The 17,741-nt window shown below is 40.4% G+C and overlaps 1 protein-coding gene across 8 annotated transcripts in view; it reads right to left on the bottom strand.

Moving 5' to 3' along the window:
* Nucleotides 1-17,648, bottom strand: part of VEZT (vezatin, adherens junctions transmembrane protein) — an 85,660-nt gene extending 68,012 nt beyond the window's left edge. For 4 of the 8 annotated variants that reach the window (XM_027967211.2, XM_012174119.4, XM_042246622.1 and 1 more), the window contains exon 1: nt 17,489-17,648. In XM_027967211.2, the coding sequence (XP_027823012.2) occupies nt 17,489-17,641 (153 nt within the window). In that variant the 5' untranslated portion in view covers nt 17,642-17,648. Of the gene's footprint in view, nt 1-59 lie in introns of all 8 variants that reach the window. The other 4 variants (XM_060412511.1, XM_042246621.2, XM_060412512.1 and 1 more) reach the window with 1 other exon arrangement.
* Between the last annotated feature and the right edge of the window lie 93 nt (nt 17,649-17,741).

Below are 17,741 nucleotides of genomic sequence, written 5' to 3'. Positions count from 1 at the left end.
TTAAGCTAAAAAGGTTCATAAATGGGTTTAATTAGGGTCCAACTAATTAAGCTACTCACAGACAGCATAGTTCTAAATCCTCCAATTGAGCCAGAGGAAAAATTTATTGCCTCTTGACCATATTCTTTTGATCCGTACACTTCTTTCTTTGATGGTTCCCACTTGTTTCTCCAGAACTACAGTACAAAATGGCCACTGAACTGGAGGGCGTGTCCTCATCATTACTAAGCATTTTGCTATCAGAAGCAGCTCTTTGAAAAAACCTGAACATAATTTCTTCAGTGCCACTCAATATTACTCTGTAACTGCAGAAGCAGTAATAAGGACGGTGGTGTTTAAAAAATGCCATTAGAGATTATTCCTTAATATTTATGTTAGTTTTTTTTTAAACCAGCAGCAAATAAGACATCTATTCATAAATTCTCCTGGTTGTAGGCTTCTGTTTTCCAGCAGAAATTCATCCTATCCAGTTAATTTTTCATGAAATGTTATAAACAACAAAAAGCTTTAGAGAGATTAACTTCACATTTTTTCCTGTATAACAGTACAAATTACTTAAGTGCAACAGTATCTAATCCAAAACAAAACATATTCATCAAAAGAAAGATGAAGAGATGCGAAGGGAGAGCACTCACACAGCTTACAGGCTCAACTGATTAAAGCAAAGAGCAGCAGCGACTTAGTCTCAACTAAGGAAAGGGAAGACAGTGATCCTGATTGACCCCTCTGTAGTTCTGATGCTACCCTTAATGTTACTCAGTATCTTGTTCATCAACTGGCATATACTGGGCACTTAATGAATATAGAGCAGAAGCTATGTGAGAAAGGAAAACTATCATTTTCAACTGCTTTTGAAAAAAAAATTGGAGCCATGTTGAATACATTGGCAAAATGTTGGGTGTGAGAAGAGCATACAACAAACACCAAAGTGAGGTTTGGGAAGCCCTATTAGATCCCATCTAACCTTATTTTCTTTTTTCCTTATTCTAAATAATAATAGTAAATGTGGAGGCAGAATTTGTGATTCTGTTAAGGGACAGAGGCGACATCTTTCTCTCAAATAATTCATTATACTCTATCATCAGGAGATTTTGAAAGGAAAAGTAAAATGAAAAGAACATGGCAAAATATATACTAAAATAGAATATCTACTTTAATAAAGGTGTTAAAGAGATATGAGGTTAATGACTGTGGATTTATCAGCAAAAATCCCCAAACAGGATATAGTTGGCCAGATTCTGTCAGCAAAATAAATTACAATGTGGATTAAGAATTAAATCATCAAATATTTGAGATAAAGACAAATGGGCATTTTGATCTTCTGCAGTGGGAATAACAGTAATAAGCATGTAAGCAATATTCTAAAACGCCAGAGGCAATGAAGTCAGCACACTAATACTATACCCCTGTGGAGTACATTGAGCTTGGCCTTTTCTCCTAAATCCTTAAGCATGATTTGCTTCTGGGAACTCAGAAAACACCTGGAGTGGAATCAGGAAAATGAAAATTGAGCCACGATTATTGATCTAAAAATAGACTGGAAATGAGCAGAATCTCTTCCTGTATTTTCTAATTAACGGAAGCCTTTAGGGGCTTACTCTCATTAACTCAACCAACCTACCAGATTCAAGAAAAATTTAATACTCAAGGATGATCTGGTATAACTCCTCTATAACAGATGGCAAGTAAGCTTTAGAGAAATTAAGTGATTCATTTAAGATATCATTGCTAATTCATGTTAATCTCTTGACTATTAGATTAGTCCCCTTCCACAATGTTTTCAAAGCATGAAAGTCGTTAATATAACTACATAAGCTACCAAGATAACCAGTAAAAGTAACTTAAGGATTGTATATCAGACAAAGGAACTTGCATTTTAACAAATGCAATAAACAGAGACCTACTATCTTTTGCACTGTCAACGTATTTTTTTTAATGTTAGCATCTATATTGGAGCTCTGAGGATATGTGATGAAGCCAAAACAGTAGAAACAATATGACACAGACAGGAAAAAGCGAAGACTTGTCCCTCAAGAAAAAATTTTACAATCCATGTTAAATAAATTTATTCTTGTATATATGGTAATAAACTAGCTCTGGTCTTAATGGTCAATCTTATATGTCAATAGGGTTCTGATTTAATAACTCCCATTAATCAATATCCTTTCTACTATAGGTAAGTGATAAAAACATGAATTTTGTCATGCTTCTGATCTCAGCTACTTGTCAGAAGTAAACTATATAATACAATTGTAAAGCTTTATGTACTACAGGTAACTGAAAATGCATTTTAAGGAATAATAATATGATACCATAATACCTAAAATTTTTTAAGTATAATTTTTTCAGAGAGAAAGCTCAATTATCAAAACAGCAAATACTATCAACATACAAGAAAAAATTTCCTTCCATTAGTCAAATCAATAAAGCACATAGGAAAGAACCTACAAATGTTATAAAAAATGCCTTACTGTTCTTCAGAGATGTATAATAACCTTTAAAATGTAACAAAATGAGAATCTTTCTCAAGCAAGAGAGGATATTTTTGTACCTTTCTTATAGACATGGGAGATTGTGTAAGTGCCATCTCACATTCATTTGACTGCCTTAGTGCTGGGGGTCAGAGAAAGCTAAACCTGAACACGTTGCCAACAAAGGGTTAACATTTAATTATTTATTGATGAAGGAGGAGAGACGTCAAGACAAGAGGGGCTTTCCCAGTTCTGAGCAGTTAGGTTCCCCAGTCATGAACAAAGGAAAAAAGAATGAATTTCAACAAATACCAGAAGGAGTTCAACGACAAAAAAAGGTTATCGTGTACAGAGTTTACAGAGTAAAAAGGTCCCTTGAGGATGCTGCTGTCCCTCTAAGAAAGTTACAAAAAAAAAAAAAAAAAAGGCTTAGCTGCACTACAAACAAGGCAAAGAGGTAAAAATATTAGTCCTTCAAAAAATTTTTATTTTCAGATACTCTTCCCTCTAGGAGTAGAAGGATTCAAGATAGGATAAACAACTCAAAATTTCTGCAATTAATCTCTAATGAAAAAAACCCAACAGCTATGAACGAGCAATCAGACTAGTCATCTAAGGTGGCTAGAGAATTCTTACTCTCAAAACATCTTAAGAGATTCCAGTAACAGACCAAAATGGCAATATTGGTACCTCAGTATTTATTTTGCTTAATACCCATGTTAGATATGGAGTCCATCATTTTCTAAACTTTGTCCCATTGCTACTCAGTCACAGGTCCAAGTGTGAGGTGATGTCTTTCCCATTTCAGCCTCCAGGGGGTAGTCGGGCTCCAAGATAAAGGAACTAACTTTCAAGATATTCATATATATGGAATCTAGCCCTGATGAAAGGAAAACAGTCAGGTTCTAGGGTAAGGACCAGGAACTGGGTCTGGAAACTTCACTCTTCCTTCCATTTCTTGATTCATCCTCTATATCATTGTTCAGTCTAGGAGGGCTCAAAGGTGGCTTCTGGAGGGAGAATACAAAAGACCCAAACTACAAGAAAACATAATGCAATTGACTAATAACCAAGGAAACTGGTATTAAACAAAGTCATTTTGAAAATGTTTGAAATAGAAAAAAGACGTGATTGGAATACTTTCCAAATATGTGCTTGATTTAAAATTCAAAATTTTAATTTTAATGGGGCACATGACTCCCTTGAGTTAGTATTAAGACATAAATAAGCCTGATTTTTGACTCTGAAAATCATTATAAATAATAGTATTACATCAGACATACTAAAAAACCCATTAAATTTTCTTAGAAGAAAGGTTAGATCCTATGATGGATGTGGTAGGCTTTTTTTTCTGGCCTCTACATTCCTGCCTAGTGCAACTCTTGTATTAAAGAGAAGAAAGAGCTAAATGTAATATTTTCCAAATTATCCTGCAGCTAGGGTTCTAGATGCACATCAGTTCAGTTCAGTTGCTCAGTCGTGTCCGTCTCTTTGTGACCCCATGGCCTGCAGCACCCCAGGCCTCCCTGTCCATGACCAATTCCCAGAGTCCACCCAAACTCATGCCCATTGAGTTGGTGATGTCATCCAACCATCTCATGCTCTGTTACCACCTTCTCCTCACGCCTTCAATCTTTCCCAGCATCAGGGTCTTTTCAAATGAATCAACTCTTCACATCAGGTGAGCAAAGTATTGGAGTTTCAGCATCAACATCAGTCCTTCCAGTGAATATTCAGGACTGATCTCCTTTAGGATGGACTGGTTGGATCTCCTTGCAGTCCAAGGGACTCTCAAGAGTCTACTCCAACATCACAGTTCAAAAGCATCAATTCTTCAGCACTCAGCTTTCTTTATAGTCTAACTCTCACAATTATACATGACTACTGGAAAAAACATAGCCTTGACTAGATGGAACTTTGTTGGCAAAGTAACGTCTCTGCTTTTGAATACGCTGTCTAGGTTGGCCATAACTTTTCTTCCAAGGAGTAACCGTCTTTTAACTTCATGGCTGCAGTCACCATCTGCAGTGACTTTGGAGCCCCCCAAAATAAAATATGACACTGTTTCCACTGTTTCCCCAACTATTTCCCATGAAGTGATGGGACCGGATGCCATGATCTTTGTTTTCTGAATGCTGAGCTTTAAGCCAACTTTTTCACTCTCCTCTTTCACTTTCATCAAGAGGCTCTTTAGTTCTTCTTTGCTTTCTGCCATAAGGGTGGTGTCATTTGCATATCTGAGGTTATTGATATTTCTCCCAGCAATCTTGATTCCAGCTTCTGCTGGAATCCAGCCCAGAGTTTCTCATGATGTACTCTGCATATAAGTTAAATAAGCAGGGTGACAATATACAGCCTTGATGTACTCCTTTCCCGATTTGGAACCAGTCTGTTGTTCCATGTCCAGTTCTAACTGTTGCTTCCTGACCTGTATACAGATTTCTCAGGAGGCAGGTAAGGAGGTCTGGTATTCCCAGCTCTTGAAGAATTTTCCAGTTTGTTGTGATCCACACAGTCAAAGGCTTTGGCATAGTCAATAAAGCAGAAGTAGATGTTTTTCTGGAACTCTCTTGCCTTTTCGATGATCCAACGGATGCTGGCAATTTGATCTCTGGTTCCCTTGCCTTTTCTAAAATCAGCTTAAACATCTGGAGGTTCACAGTTCACGTACTGTTGAAGGCTGGCTTGGAGAATTTTGAGCATTACTTTACTAGCGTGTGAGATGAGTGCAATTGTGCAATAGTTTGAGCATTCTTTGGCATTGCACTTCTTTGGGATTGGAATGAAAACTGACATTTTCCAGTCCTGTGGCCACTGCTGAGTTTTCCAAATTTTCTGGCATATTGAGTGTAGCACTTTCACAACATCATCTTTTAGGATTTGAAATAGCTCCACTGGAATTCCATCACCTCCACTAGCTTTGTAGTGATGCTTCCTCAGGCCCACTTGACTTCACACTCCAGGATGTCTGGCTCTAGGTGAGTGATCACACCATTGTGATTATCTGGGTTATGAAGATCTTTTTTGTATAGTTCTTTTGTGTATCCTTGCTATCTCTTCTTAATATCTTCTGCTTCTGTTAGGTCCATACCATTTCTGTCCTTTATTGAGCCAAACTTTGCATGAAATGTTCCCTTGGGATCTCTAATTTTCTTGAAGAGATCTCTAGTCTTTCCCATTCTATTGTTTTCCTCTATTTCTTTGCACTGATCACTGAGGAAGGCTTTCTTATCTCTCCTTGCTATTCTTTGGAACTCTGCATTTAAATGGGTATATCTTTCCTTTTCTCCTTTGCCTTTCACTTCTCTTCTTTCCACAGCTATTTGTAAGACCTCCTCAGACAACCATTTTGCTTTTTTGCATTTCTTTTTCTTGCTCCCTGTCTCCTGTACAATGTCATGGACCTCCGTCTATAGTTCATCAGGCACCCTGTCTCTCAGATCTAGTGTCTTAAATCTATTTCTCATTTCTACTGTATAATAGTTAGGGATTTGATTTAGGTCATACCGGAATGGTCTAGTGGTAGTTCCCACTTTCTTCATATTAAGTCTGAATTTGGCAATAAGGAGTTCATGATCTGAGCCAGTCAGCTCCAGGTCTTATTTTTGCTGACTGTATAGAGCTTCTCCATCTGGCTCAAGGGTATGTTTTTCCTTAAGCTCTGTACTAATAATTATATTACAACAATGTATCTTGCTCAAGGACATGTTTCTCTTTAACAAGAATCTTCTGACTAATCTTGTTATATTAAGACAGGTTGTGAGTGTGGGCCTGGTAAAAGTATATAAGGCCTTGATAAGACTAGTGAGGGGGCGCTCTCCACCCTTCTGATGTCTGTGTCAGAAGCTTTCTCTGTCCTTTCTCATTGTAATGAAACTTCTGCCACACGAAAGCTCTCAGTGATCAAGCCTGATCCCTGATCCCACAGCCAAATCTTTGGAGATCAAGAATCTGACATTGTTCACCATAAGTTATTAATGAGAACCAGCCCAGCTGCTAGGATCTAAATAAAGGTGACACCTTTTCAACAGGCCTCTTATTGTAGATAATGCCATGAAGTTGAATGAGGAGAAAAGATCCAAAAGAGAACCAGTAAACACTCTATAGATTTCAGATTTAACAGTTAGGCCCAAATGAGCTCTCTGTGGTTCATTTCAGTTCAGTTGCTGAGTCGTTTCCGACTCTTTGCGACCCCATGAATCGCAGCACACCAGGCCTCCCTGTCCATCACCAACTCCTGGAGTTCACTCAGACTCACGTCCATCGAGTCCGTGATGCCATCAGCCATCTCATCCTCTGTTGTCCCCTTCTCCTCCTGCCTCCAATCCCTCCCAGCATCAGAGTCTTTTCCAACGAGTCAACTCTTTGCATGAGGTGGCCAAAGTACTGGAGTTTCAGCTTTAGCATTATTCCCTCCAAAGAAATCCCAGGACTAATCTCCTTTAGAATGAATTGGTTGGATCTCCTTGCAGTCCAAGGGACTCTCAAGAGTCTTCTTCAACACCACAGTTCAAAAGCATCAATTCTTCAGCACTCAGCCTACTTCACAGGCCAACTCTCACATCCATACATGACCACAGGAAAAACCATAGCCTTGACTAGACAGACCTTAGTCGGCAAAGTAATGTCTCTGCTTTTGACTATGCTGTCTAGGTTTGTCATAACTTTTCTTCCAAGGAGTAACCGTCTTTTAATTTCATGGCTGCAATCACCATCTGCAGTGATTTTGGAGCCCCCAAAAATAAAGTCTGACACTGTTTCCCCATCTATTTCCCATGAAGTGATGGGACCAGATGCCATGATCTTCGTTTTCTGAATGTTGAGCTTTAGGGCAACTTTTTCACTCTCCTCTTTCACTTTCATCAAGAGGCTTTTGAGTTCCTCTTCACTTTCTGCCATAAGGGTGGTGTCATCTGCATATCTGAGGTTATTGATATTTCTCCTGGCAATCTTGATTCCAGCTTGTGTTTCTTCCAGCCCAGCGTTTCTCATGATGTACTCTGCATATAAGTTAAATAAGCAGGGTGACAATATACAGCCTTGATGTACTCCTTTCCCGATTTGGAACCAGTCTGTTGTTCCATGTCCAGTTCTAACTGCTGCTTCCTGACCTGCATACAGATTTCTCAAGAGGCAGGTCAGGTGGTCTGTATTCCCATCTCTTGAATAATTTTCCTCAGTTTATTGTGATCCACACAGTCAAAGGCTTTGGCATAGTTAATAAAGCAGAAATAGATGATTCTCTGGAACTCTCTTGCTTTCTCCATGATCTAGTGGATGTTGGCAATTTGATCTCTGGTTCCTCTGCCTTTTCTAAAACCAGCTTGTGTATAAAACTGTCTAGAAGCTAACAAACTGAAACTCTACCACATTTCAGGGAACTATATAGACCACCTGACCTGCCTCTTGAGAAATCTGTATGCAGGTCAGGAAGCAACAGTTAGAACTGGACATGGAACAACAGACTGGTTCCAAATAGGAAAAGGAGTATGTCAAGGCTGTATATTGTCACCCTGCTTATTTAACTTCTATGCAGAGTACATCATGAGAAATGATGGGCTGGAAGAAACACAAGCTGGAATCAAGATTGCCAGGAGAAATATCAATAACCTCAGATATGCAGATGACACCACCCTTATGGCAGAAAGTGAAGAGGAACTCAAAAGCCTCTTGATGAAAGTGAAAGAGGAGAGTGAAAAAGTTGGCTTAAAGCTAAACATTCAGAAAACGAAGATCATGGCATCTGGTCCCACCATTTCATGGGAAATAGATGAGGCAACAGTGGAAACAGTGTGAGACTTTATTTTGGGGGGCTCCAAAATCACTGCAGATGGTGATTGCAGCCATGAGATTAAAAGACGGTTACTCCTTGGAAGAAAAGTTATGACCAACCTAGATAGCATATTCAAAAGCAGAGACATTACTTTGCCGAGTAAGGTCCGTCTAGTCAAGGCTGTGGGTTTTTCCAGTGGTCATGTATGGATGTGAGAGTTGGCCTGTGAAGTAGGCTGAGTGCTGAAGGATTGATGCTTTTGAACTGTGGTGTTGAAGAAGACTCTTGAGAGTCCCTTGGACTGCAAGGAGATCCAACCAGTCCATTCTGAAGGAGATCAGCCTAGGATTTCTTTGGAAGGAATGATGCTAAAGCTGAAATTCCGGTACTTTGGCCACCTCATGCAAAGAGTTGACTCGTTGGAAAAGACTCTGATGCTGGGAGGGATTGGAGGCAGGAGGAGAAGTGGACGACCGAGGATGAGATGGCTGGATGGCATCACTGACTCGATGGACATGAGTCTGAGTGAACTCTGGGAGTTGGTGATGGATAGGGAGGCCTGGCGTGCTGCGATTCATGGGTTGCAAAGAGTCGGACATGACTGAGCGACTGAACTGATACTGGCAGGGAAACCAAAATCCTGCAACCTCATATTTATTCAACCTGTACAGCAACTCTTAAACCCATATCAGGCTGTTAAAGGTATGCAGCCTCCAAGTAAAGCATACTTTAATACCCATTTCCTATGAGGCTAAGGAGTGCTAAGAGAGAAGGAATAAGTTCTCAGAAGGCAAAACCAAAGGCTGTGGATGACAATGGATACGTTAATCCTGGGAATAAGGGCTACAAAGTAGGTTAACCAAGAAAGTCTCTTGCAGGACGATTTTACAAGAAGCGGATGGCACACTCAAAAGGGATAAGTGAAAAGAGTAATGAAATGACCGTTATTTACATAGCCTTAAGAAGGGCTGAGGCAGCTAAGAGGGGACAGTAAAGCATCCAGGGACTGGCAACAGCAGTAAGTTATTAACTCCCTTGGGCCTAAAGGTCAAAGGAAAGCAACAGTGTCACTGAAGCCCGAAAGAGATGAAGTTAAAGAAGTCCCCCAAAAGACTTGTGGCTTTAATTACAGGAACACACAATCACTACCAAATGGCAGCCCTGCTAGGAGGGAACTAGAAATATAGTGTCTCTCCAGTGCTCTGTCTTCTATACTCTTGCTATGTCTGAATGTTTGTGTTCTCCCAAAATTCAAATGTTGAAACCTAAATCTCCAATGTTACAGTATTTGGAGGTGAGGCCTTTGAGAGGTGCTTAAGTCATGTGGTTAGAGCGCTCAAGAATAGAATTAGTGCCCTTATAAGAGAGATCCCAGAGAGTTCCCTCACCCCTTCTGCTGCCCACAGGGGAAAAGACAGTCATTTATGAACCAAGGAAGTGGGTTCTCATTACTCAACCACACTGGTACCCTAATCTTGGATTTCCCAGCCTCTAGACCTATGAGAAGTAAATTTTTGTTGTTTATAGGCTACCCAATCTGAGTGTTACAGCAGCCTGAATTAACTAGATTGGCTGAGCCTAAATGGAATTAGTTAAATAGAATTCTCACCACCTGAATGGAGAAAAGTCATCACTACCACCATCAATCCCTTACCCATACGCCTAGGTGTTAAGCCGGCGTTTAAGAACAAATCACAAAGGAAATTACAAAACCATGAGACAAACTACATTTCAAAACTCATGAAATACAGCCAGTACAGCACCCAGGGACATTTATAACCTTACAAATTATTTTTTAGTATTCAAGTCTTTAATTCAAGAAACACACAATACCAGTAATTTTGAAAACCAACATGAATTTTTTTCAGGAAAAATTTAATAGTAGCTAAAGTTTGAAAGTGAGAGTCACTCAGTCGTGTCTGACTCTTTGTGACCCCATGGACTACACAGTCCATGGAACTCTCCAGACCAAAATACTGGAGTGGGTAACCTTTCCCTTCTCCAGGGGATCTTCCCAACACCAAGGATTGAACCCAGGTCTCCTGCATTGCAGGAGGATTCTTTACCAGCTGAGCCACAAGGGCAGCCCAGGAATACTGGAGTGGTTAGCCCATCCCTTCTGCAGAGGATCTTCCTGACCCAGGAATCGAACTGCGGTCTCCTGCATTGCAGGTGGATTCTTTACCAACTGAGCTATCAGGGAAGCTAACGTTTACAGAATGCTTATAATGTGCCAGGTACTCATCTAAGCACTTCACTTACATTAAGTCATTTAATGACTCACAACTGCTCTATGAGATTGATACTGTTATTTCTACTTAATATCGAGAAAACCAACACAAAGAGGAGTAAACTGCTCAAAGTCACATTAGTTAATATATCTTGGAGATAAGATTTCCTGGGTCGTCCAACTCAAGATTCTATTCCTTTGACAACTGTATTACACTCCCTTTCAGAATAAAAAAGACTATCAAAATATCCCCTGAAACAGAAAACTGGAACTGAGGATTAACCATAAAAGAAAAGGAACCACTAAACTACATCTGTTCTGTGCACCCTCAGCAAAGGTCTAGACAGTTTGAGGGTCAATTTAGCTATGGCCTCGAGGAATAGATCCTTCCTGAAAGGTAGCAAAATATGCCACCCCAAAATTATGTCACTGGGGCATCTTTCAAAAGAAACTCAATTCCCATAAATTCCCTACTTGGGAGTTTCATCAACCAGGAAGATTGACTCATCAGAGGAAAGGAGGATATACCCAGTCAAACTTTGCCATATCTCCCACCGGCTCTTCTAAGGACCCATTTATCTTTGCAAAGTAAATATTTACTCTCCCCTAAGAGGTATACATGGGGCTTCCCAGGTGGCACAAGTGGTAAAGAACTCACCTGCCAATGCAGGAGACATAGAGACATGGGTTCGGTCCTTGGGTTGGGAAGATCTCCTGGAAGAGGGCGTGGTACCCCACTCCAGTATTCTTGCCTGGAGAATCCCATGGACAGAGGAGCCTGGTGGGCTACAGTACTTGGGGTGGCAAAGAATCAGACATGACTGAAGAGACTTAGCACACTCACACAAGAGGCCTACATCCCTTCCTTGGCCTCACGAAGATGGTACATGAGCCTGAATCATCTAAGACATCTTGGAGTGTTACAACCTTCCCCTGACAAAGATTCTTTCCTTAACCCAACTTTGTCAGGCTCCGGAAAATTCTACACACTTCTCTGCAAAGTCTGGTTTTAACAAAACCCTGCTATGTCAGTTTAGCAAGAGTCTCTCATCCTCCGCAACAGATCACCCTCAATCCTCCTCATGGGTTCCTCATCTTCTACCATCCCTCCAGGTGAAATCAAGCCCCACAGGGTTAACAGAAGCTGGTGACTAATAGAAATTCTTGAGCTTGTCTTAAAGAACAGATAAAGGAACAGCTTGTTAAAACTCTTCTGCTTATAGACTGCCTTCACTGGTGAGCTTGCTTTAGTTTTTTGCCCTCTCTTTAACTGCATGCACCCCAAGCTTCATAGAGCCTAGGTAATATACCACAAGATTCCTTAAGCACCCTACAGAAAATATCTCGATATACGGCTTGCTATAGTACTGTAGGCAGGGGCTTAAGCTGATTTTTAGGAACTTAAGAGTCAGCTTTTGTTCAGTCAGAGCTGGCTAAAACTGGTTGAGATCACAGGCCGTAAGACTGGACCCACGCAGGTGTTGGATGAACGTCCTTTTGACATCAGAGGGCCAAAACCTCCACCTCCAGAATCATGCTAAGTGCCTCCATCTTTTAACATGCATCCTTGGAAGAAGCATGTAACCTAGATATGCCTGCAAAGAACACTGATTACCTCATTCTCCTGTACCTCCAATCACCTTTCCTTGCAACTAAGACCACCCTGCTTCTTTACTCCATAAATATCCCACCTTTGAGGGTAGATTTTCTGCTTGTTTTCCCTTGGCTGCTTTGTGAGTAAACTCTTCTACGGCAAACTTCAGTTTCTCAGCATTTGACTTGCAGTAACAAAGGAACAGACCACCCTGGCTTGTATTCAGCAAGAATCCTGGTATATTGGTTTAGCCAAAACCCCTCTAAATCCAAGATTTCCTCTTAGTAATTAAATTTCCACTTATTCATGTATTTGCAATAGAATCCAGTTCTATACTGAGGTCTCTTCCCCCTATTGCAGTAGTCCTGAATAAAATATGTTTTTACTGCTTTAACTATCATCTAGTTCCATTTGTTTTTTTTTTTAAACACTATCTCCCATGTATATATGTGGGTAGGCATGTTGTTAAGAACAAGACAACACGCCCCAAATGGAGTCACTTATGCTAAGATCCACTTTCCAAACCAAGGCTTACATTTTTGGCCTCTTCCAGAAATGTAACCAAAGAGGACCCTATGGGGCCTTCTTGGGACAGAGCCCCTCTCCCAATATTCTCTGCTGTATCTCCTATCAGAAACAGCAAGTATATCCTGCATATTTCCTGAGTTTTTTAGATGCTAAAAAACCACCACCAAATAGCAGAAATTAACTACCTGATGATCATGAGCCTGTAGCCCTCAGACCTACTGGTACCTAGGAACTGATAATGTTAATGGCCCTATTAACTTAAAATCAATCAATCAGAGAATTCTGAGTGACCAGATCACACACCTTGGGATGATCCTCCCCTCATCTGGCCTTTAAAGATGCTTTGTGAAACCCTTCCAGGAGTTAGGATTTTGGGGGCAGCAGTCACCCGTTGTCCTTGCATGACCCTGCAATAAATCTTTCTCTGCTCCAGACTTCAATGTTTTGGTGTTTGGACTAGTAAGTCCAAATTGGGCATAGGAACTTGTTTGTTCAGTAACAGCAATATAATCTTAAGCCAGTCAATCAGCATCAGTGAGGTAATCTGCCTGACAGACCCCTGCCACCCCCTAAAAGAATGTGACCTTGATACAACCAATCTCCTCTTTACTAGCCTAACTTCCCTGACCCACTTCCTCTGCCTATAAAAGTCTCTCTCTCTCTCTTTTTAATAGATTCGGGAACTCCTTTCTGTCTGCTAGATGGGATGCTGCCCAATACATAAGTTGGTGAACAAAGTCTGTAAGATCTTTTAAATTTACTCTAGATGAATTTCGCTTCATAACAATGTTAACATTTTTTCTGTGTGTTTTTTTTTTTTCTCTAGTTAATCTATCTGTTATTACAGGAGTCTCAGCCAAGAACTCAAAGGGTAGAGGGAAAATTATTTGTCCTCCCCTGTTATCCCAGTTTGTAAATCTGTCCTAGAGCACAAAGTGATGAGAAGTTGCTTGAGTCATTTAGAAGGCAAGCAATAAAAATGCTTGTGGATTGGAAGATTCAATACCGTGAAGATGTCAGTTCTCCCCAAATTAATCCAGAGATTCAAAGCAATTTCAATCAATCTTTGCAGTTTCCTTTTTCTAAAGTGAAAATGACAAGCTGACTCTAAAATTCATTCAGAAAGACAAATGGCTAAGAATAGACAAAGCAATCTTGAAGGAAAATAAAACTGATGGGTATTATTCTATCAAATACTAAGAACTATTATAAAAGTTATAGTAATTACAATAATGTGGTATAGGCACAAGAATGATCAAATTAACAAGTGGAAAAGGGAACATCCAAAAACAAAGCCACACATACAAGGTATCCTGATTTATGACAGGGCAACATTGTAGTTCATCAAAGAAACATGGTCTGTTCAGAAAATGCCAGGTTAAATAGACAACCATGTGGGGAAAAAACATATGTTGACCTTTACTTGATATCACACAAAAATCAGTTCCATATGGATGGCAGATCTAGAAGCACAAGGTTAAAATAAAGCTCTGTGACCTTAGAGCAGGCAAATATTTCTTTAAAGGCACTGACTATAAAAGAAAAAAGATTTACTTCGATTATAATAAAATTAAGAGCAGACCTGAGACAGTTGAGGTACATATATCCACCAAAGGACTTACATTCAGTATATGTAAAGAAATCCTTCAAATTGGTATCAAGAGATAACCCAAAATAAAAATATGCAGCAAATTTGAATTGGCTTCACAAAGTGAATACACAACCTGTCCTTAAACATGCCTGGAAAATCCCATGGACGGAGGTGCCTCGTGGGCTGCAGTCCATGGGGTCACGAAGAGTCAGACACTTACTGAGCGACTTCACTTTCACTTTTCACTTTCACACATTGGAGAAGGAAATGGCAACCCACTCCAGTGTTCTTGCCTGGAGAATCCCAGGGACAGGGCAGCCTGGTGGGCTGCCATCTGTGGGGTCACACAGAGTCGGACACGACTGAAGCAACTTAGCAGCAGTAGCAGCAGCAGCGTCAGTGAGGTTAAGGGGAGCAACTGGACCTCTCCTACACTGCTGGTTAAGAGTACAAATTGGTACTACCAAGTTGGAATAATGTTCGGCAACATCCACACAAGGTGAACATATGTATTTCCTATGACTCAGTAATTCCTCTTCTAAGTATATACCCAACAGAAATATGTTCAGTAAGATATATATACTGAAATGTTCACATTAGCACTATTCATAGTAGTTTCAAACTAGAAATCACCCAAAGACCATTAATAGTAGAGTAGATTAAAAACTGGTTATACATTCACATGCAATACTATGGAGAAATAAAAAATCCTTACATGACCACTTGGATGAACATAACAGACAAAATCAGAGAGCAAAGTCAGACAAAAAAGAGCATATACAAATGGAACTGCATAGTGTGTACACTATAAAAAACGTCAAAAGGGATCTAAATTAATTATTATAAGTCTGAAGAGTGGTTATTTTGGGGGTGGAGAGAAGTGACTGGAAGAGAGTAAGAGGGAGCTTCTGGTGTGCTGATGATGTTCAGTTTAACACAGGTCCTGGTTACATGGGTGTATTCAACATGTGAAAATTGATCAGTCTGCACATTTATGATTTGTGCACTTTTCTTACGAACATTATGCTGCAATAAAAATTAATGTATATGACAAAAAGCAAGTAAATTAAACAACAAAAAACATTTCTAGGGACTTCCCAAAAGTCCAGCAGTTGAGATCTTATGCTTCCACTGCAGGGTTTGATCCCTGGTCAGGGAACTAAGATCCCACAAGCCCCCCTGGTTCTGCCACAAAATAAATAAATAAATTGCTAAAAGTAAAATAGGTTTAAGTAACTTATGAAAAATGTATGCAAATCAGTTTTTGAGAATCTAAATCCAACAGGAAAATGGGGGAAAAAATACTAAAAGAAATGCTCAAGACAGAAATAAAAATGTTTCTAGTAAATTCAAAAAATGTAAATTGGAACAGCAGAATGCTCTATTCCCTATCAAATTAGCAAAGACTAAAAGAAATTAATAAGGTTGCTAGTATTATTTTCTAGATTTGGTGAAAATAATACTCTTATTCTTAACGGAAACTTGAAATAGTATAACCTTTCCGCGTAAAAGTCTTGAAAAATGTTTGTATCTTTTGACCCACTAGTTTCCTTTCTAGAAATTATTCTAAGGAAAAATCAGAGATGCAATTAAAAATGGACTTATGCCAGTGTTGATTATAATGGCAACTATCCAAGGATGGGAAAATGATTTTGATACATATACATATTGGATATTATGTTGTTTTCAAAGAGTAATGATAAGAAAACACTCAGTGAAAAATACATATACAATTCTATGTGGTATACTTTTTTGTGTTAAAAAAAATCAAACATACATTTGCATAGCAAAAGTTGGCAAGAATACACACTGTAATTTAATAGTGGCCATCTGTGGGTGAAAGGATAACGAGTGATTTTAATTTTGTGGCTTGTTTTCTACAAAGAAATGCTGTAGAAATGAGCATGGATTATTATTATATTCAGATATCTAACCACATAACAGGGTAAAAAAAAAAAAAAATCCACCCAGTCCCTTTTCTCTAGCAATCTAAGTAACATAGATTTTTGTCTCTCATGTCCCACATGCAATCTTGTAACTTGTTTCCTCAATTTTACCTTAGCAGTATCTGTCCAAGCCATTATTCAGTTCAGTCTTCTCTCATATCTGAAACTTAGGCACTTGTATTCCCTACTGACCTCCTCAAATCAAGACACTTCCTTTTGGTAAAAGAGCCTATCTTTCACTGCTTCTCCATTCTAGCCCTATCAGACCGCTTCACATAGTGAGTTCACACTCAAGTCCTAGAAATATCTGCACCAGGTACCGTCACACCTCCCAAGCTTGGCATACTTTGTTCTCGTTCTTCAGAATGCATTTTCTCCCTTCCATCTCTCTAAATAGACTCACAGTTCAAGACCCACCTCCAATATCCATTTACTGGGTGTAGCGTCTCCGAGAACAGACGGCAGTTTCCAAACCAATCCTCCAATGACAGTTTGCATATATTTCAACATATACCATTCTGCACTATTTATTGTCTAGCTCTCTTTTAAAGAATGAGCTGTTTCTTTTCTTAAATTTCTTAAAATCAAGTTGGATGAATGGACTTTGGTAAAGCATTCATACACATGCCTCATACAGAGGTGTGTGTTTGCGCCTGTGCCTGATAGATAAATGGCAACAGAAACACTAGAATTTTTTTTTTCATTCAAGATGGCAGAGAACGTCTTAAAATAGTCCCCACACAAAAGCACTCTCACCAAAGCCTCGAAACAGAAGAAATAGCTACACCTAGAGCAACAAGCAAAGGACAAAAGAATCAGATGCTGAGACGCCCCGGCCCTAATCACCCACAGGAGGTCCCACACACAGATCTTAAACCACGTTAGAAAACTAGCACCGGCTGCCTCCATTCGAAGAGCCACGCCGCGACAGTGAACGGTGACCTCGGGCACTTCTTGACACTGACCCCAAAAAAGGACGAAAAAGGGGGAGGCTAAGTCGTACGGGTGAGTCTCCAAAATCCACGACTGCGCCCCGCCCCAACCAGGAGCAGTTACCCCACCCCCACACCCCGCCAAGGCGTCTCCATCACCCGGGAAGGAACACGCAGGGCTCGCGTCCACCGGCCAGGCTGGGAATTCTGGGAGGGCCCGAGGCAGAGACTGGGCGAGGCAAGGGCGCCTCGGGCTACACCTGTCAGGCAGCGGCCAGCACTAGGCCCGGAAATCGACGAGATTCGGTGACCAAGAACGGCAGGAGCGTCACCCGCTCCCTCGCTCCCTCGATCGGCCTCTCGCCTTCTCCCTCGTCCTTCTCAAACAAAGGCAACTCACACGCACCGCCATTTTTCCCTTACCTCAAAAACCACCTCTTCGTCAAAATCCGGTGTCATCCTTCTCCGCCATGCCACCCGCCTCAGCACGATGGGAAATGAAGGCGGGAGAACAGGCTGCACCCAGGCGTCTGCCCCTGCCAGTCCTTGTGTGCAGAAAACTACAATTCCCATCATGCCTTGTAACTCACGCCCCCTTTTCAAGCCCGCTCATTGGAGCTGAGCTTGAGCATGTGGGCGGGAGGGGCGGGAACGGGATGAAACTTGGGCCCTCTGA

Source organism: Ovis aries, chromosome 3 (genome assembly GCF_016772045.2).
Source record: "Ovis aries strain OAR_USU_Benz2616 breed Rambouillet chromosome 3, ARS-UI_Ramb_v3.0, whole genome shotgun sequence".
In the NCBI taxonomy this organism is placed as follows: domain Eukaryota; kingdom Metazoa; phylum Chordata; class Mammalia; order Artiodactyla; family Bovidae; genus Ovis; species Ovis aries.
The sequence above is the reverse complement of the archived record's forward strand: the minus strand, read 5'-3'. Positions and strand labels throughout refer to the sequence as shown.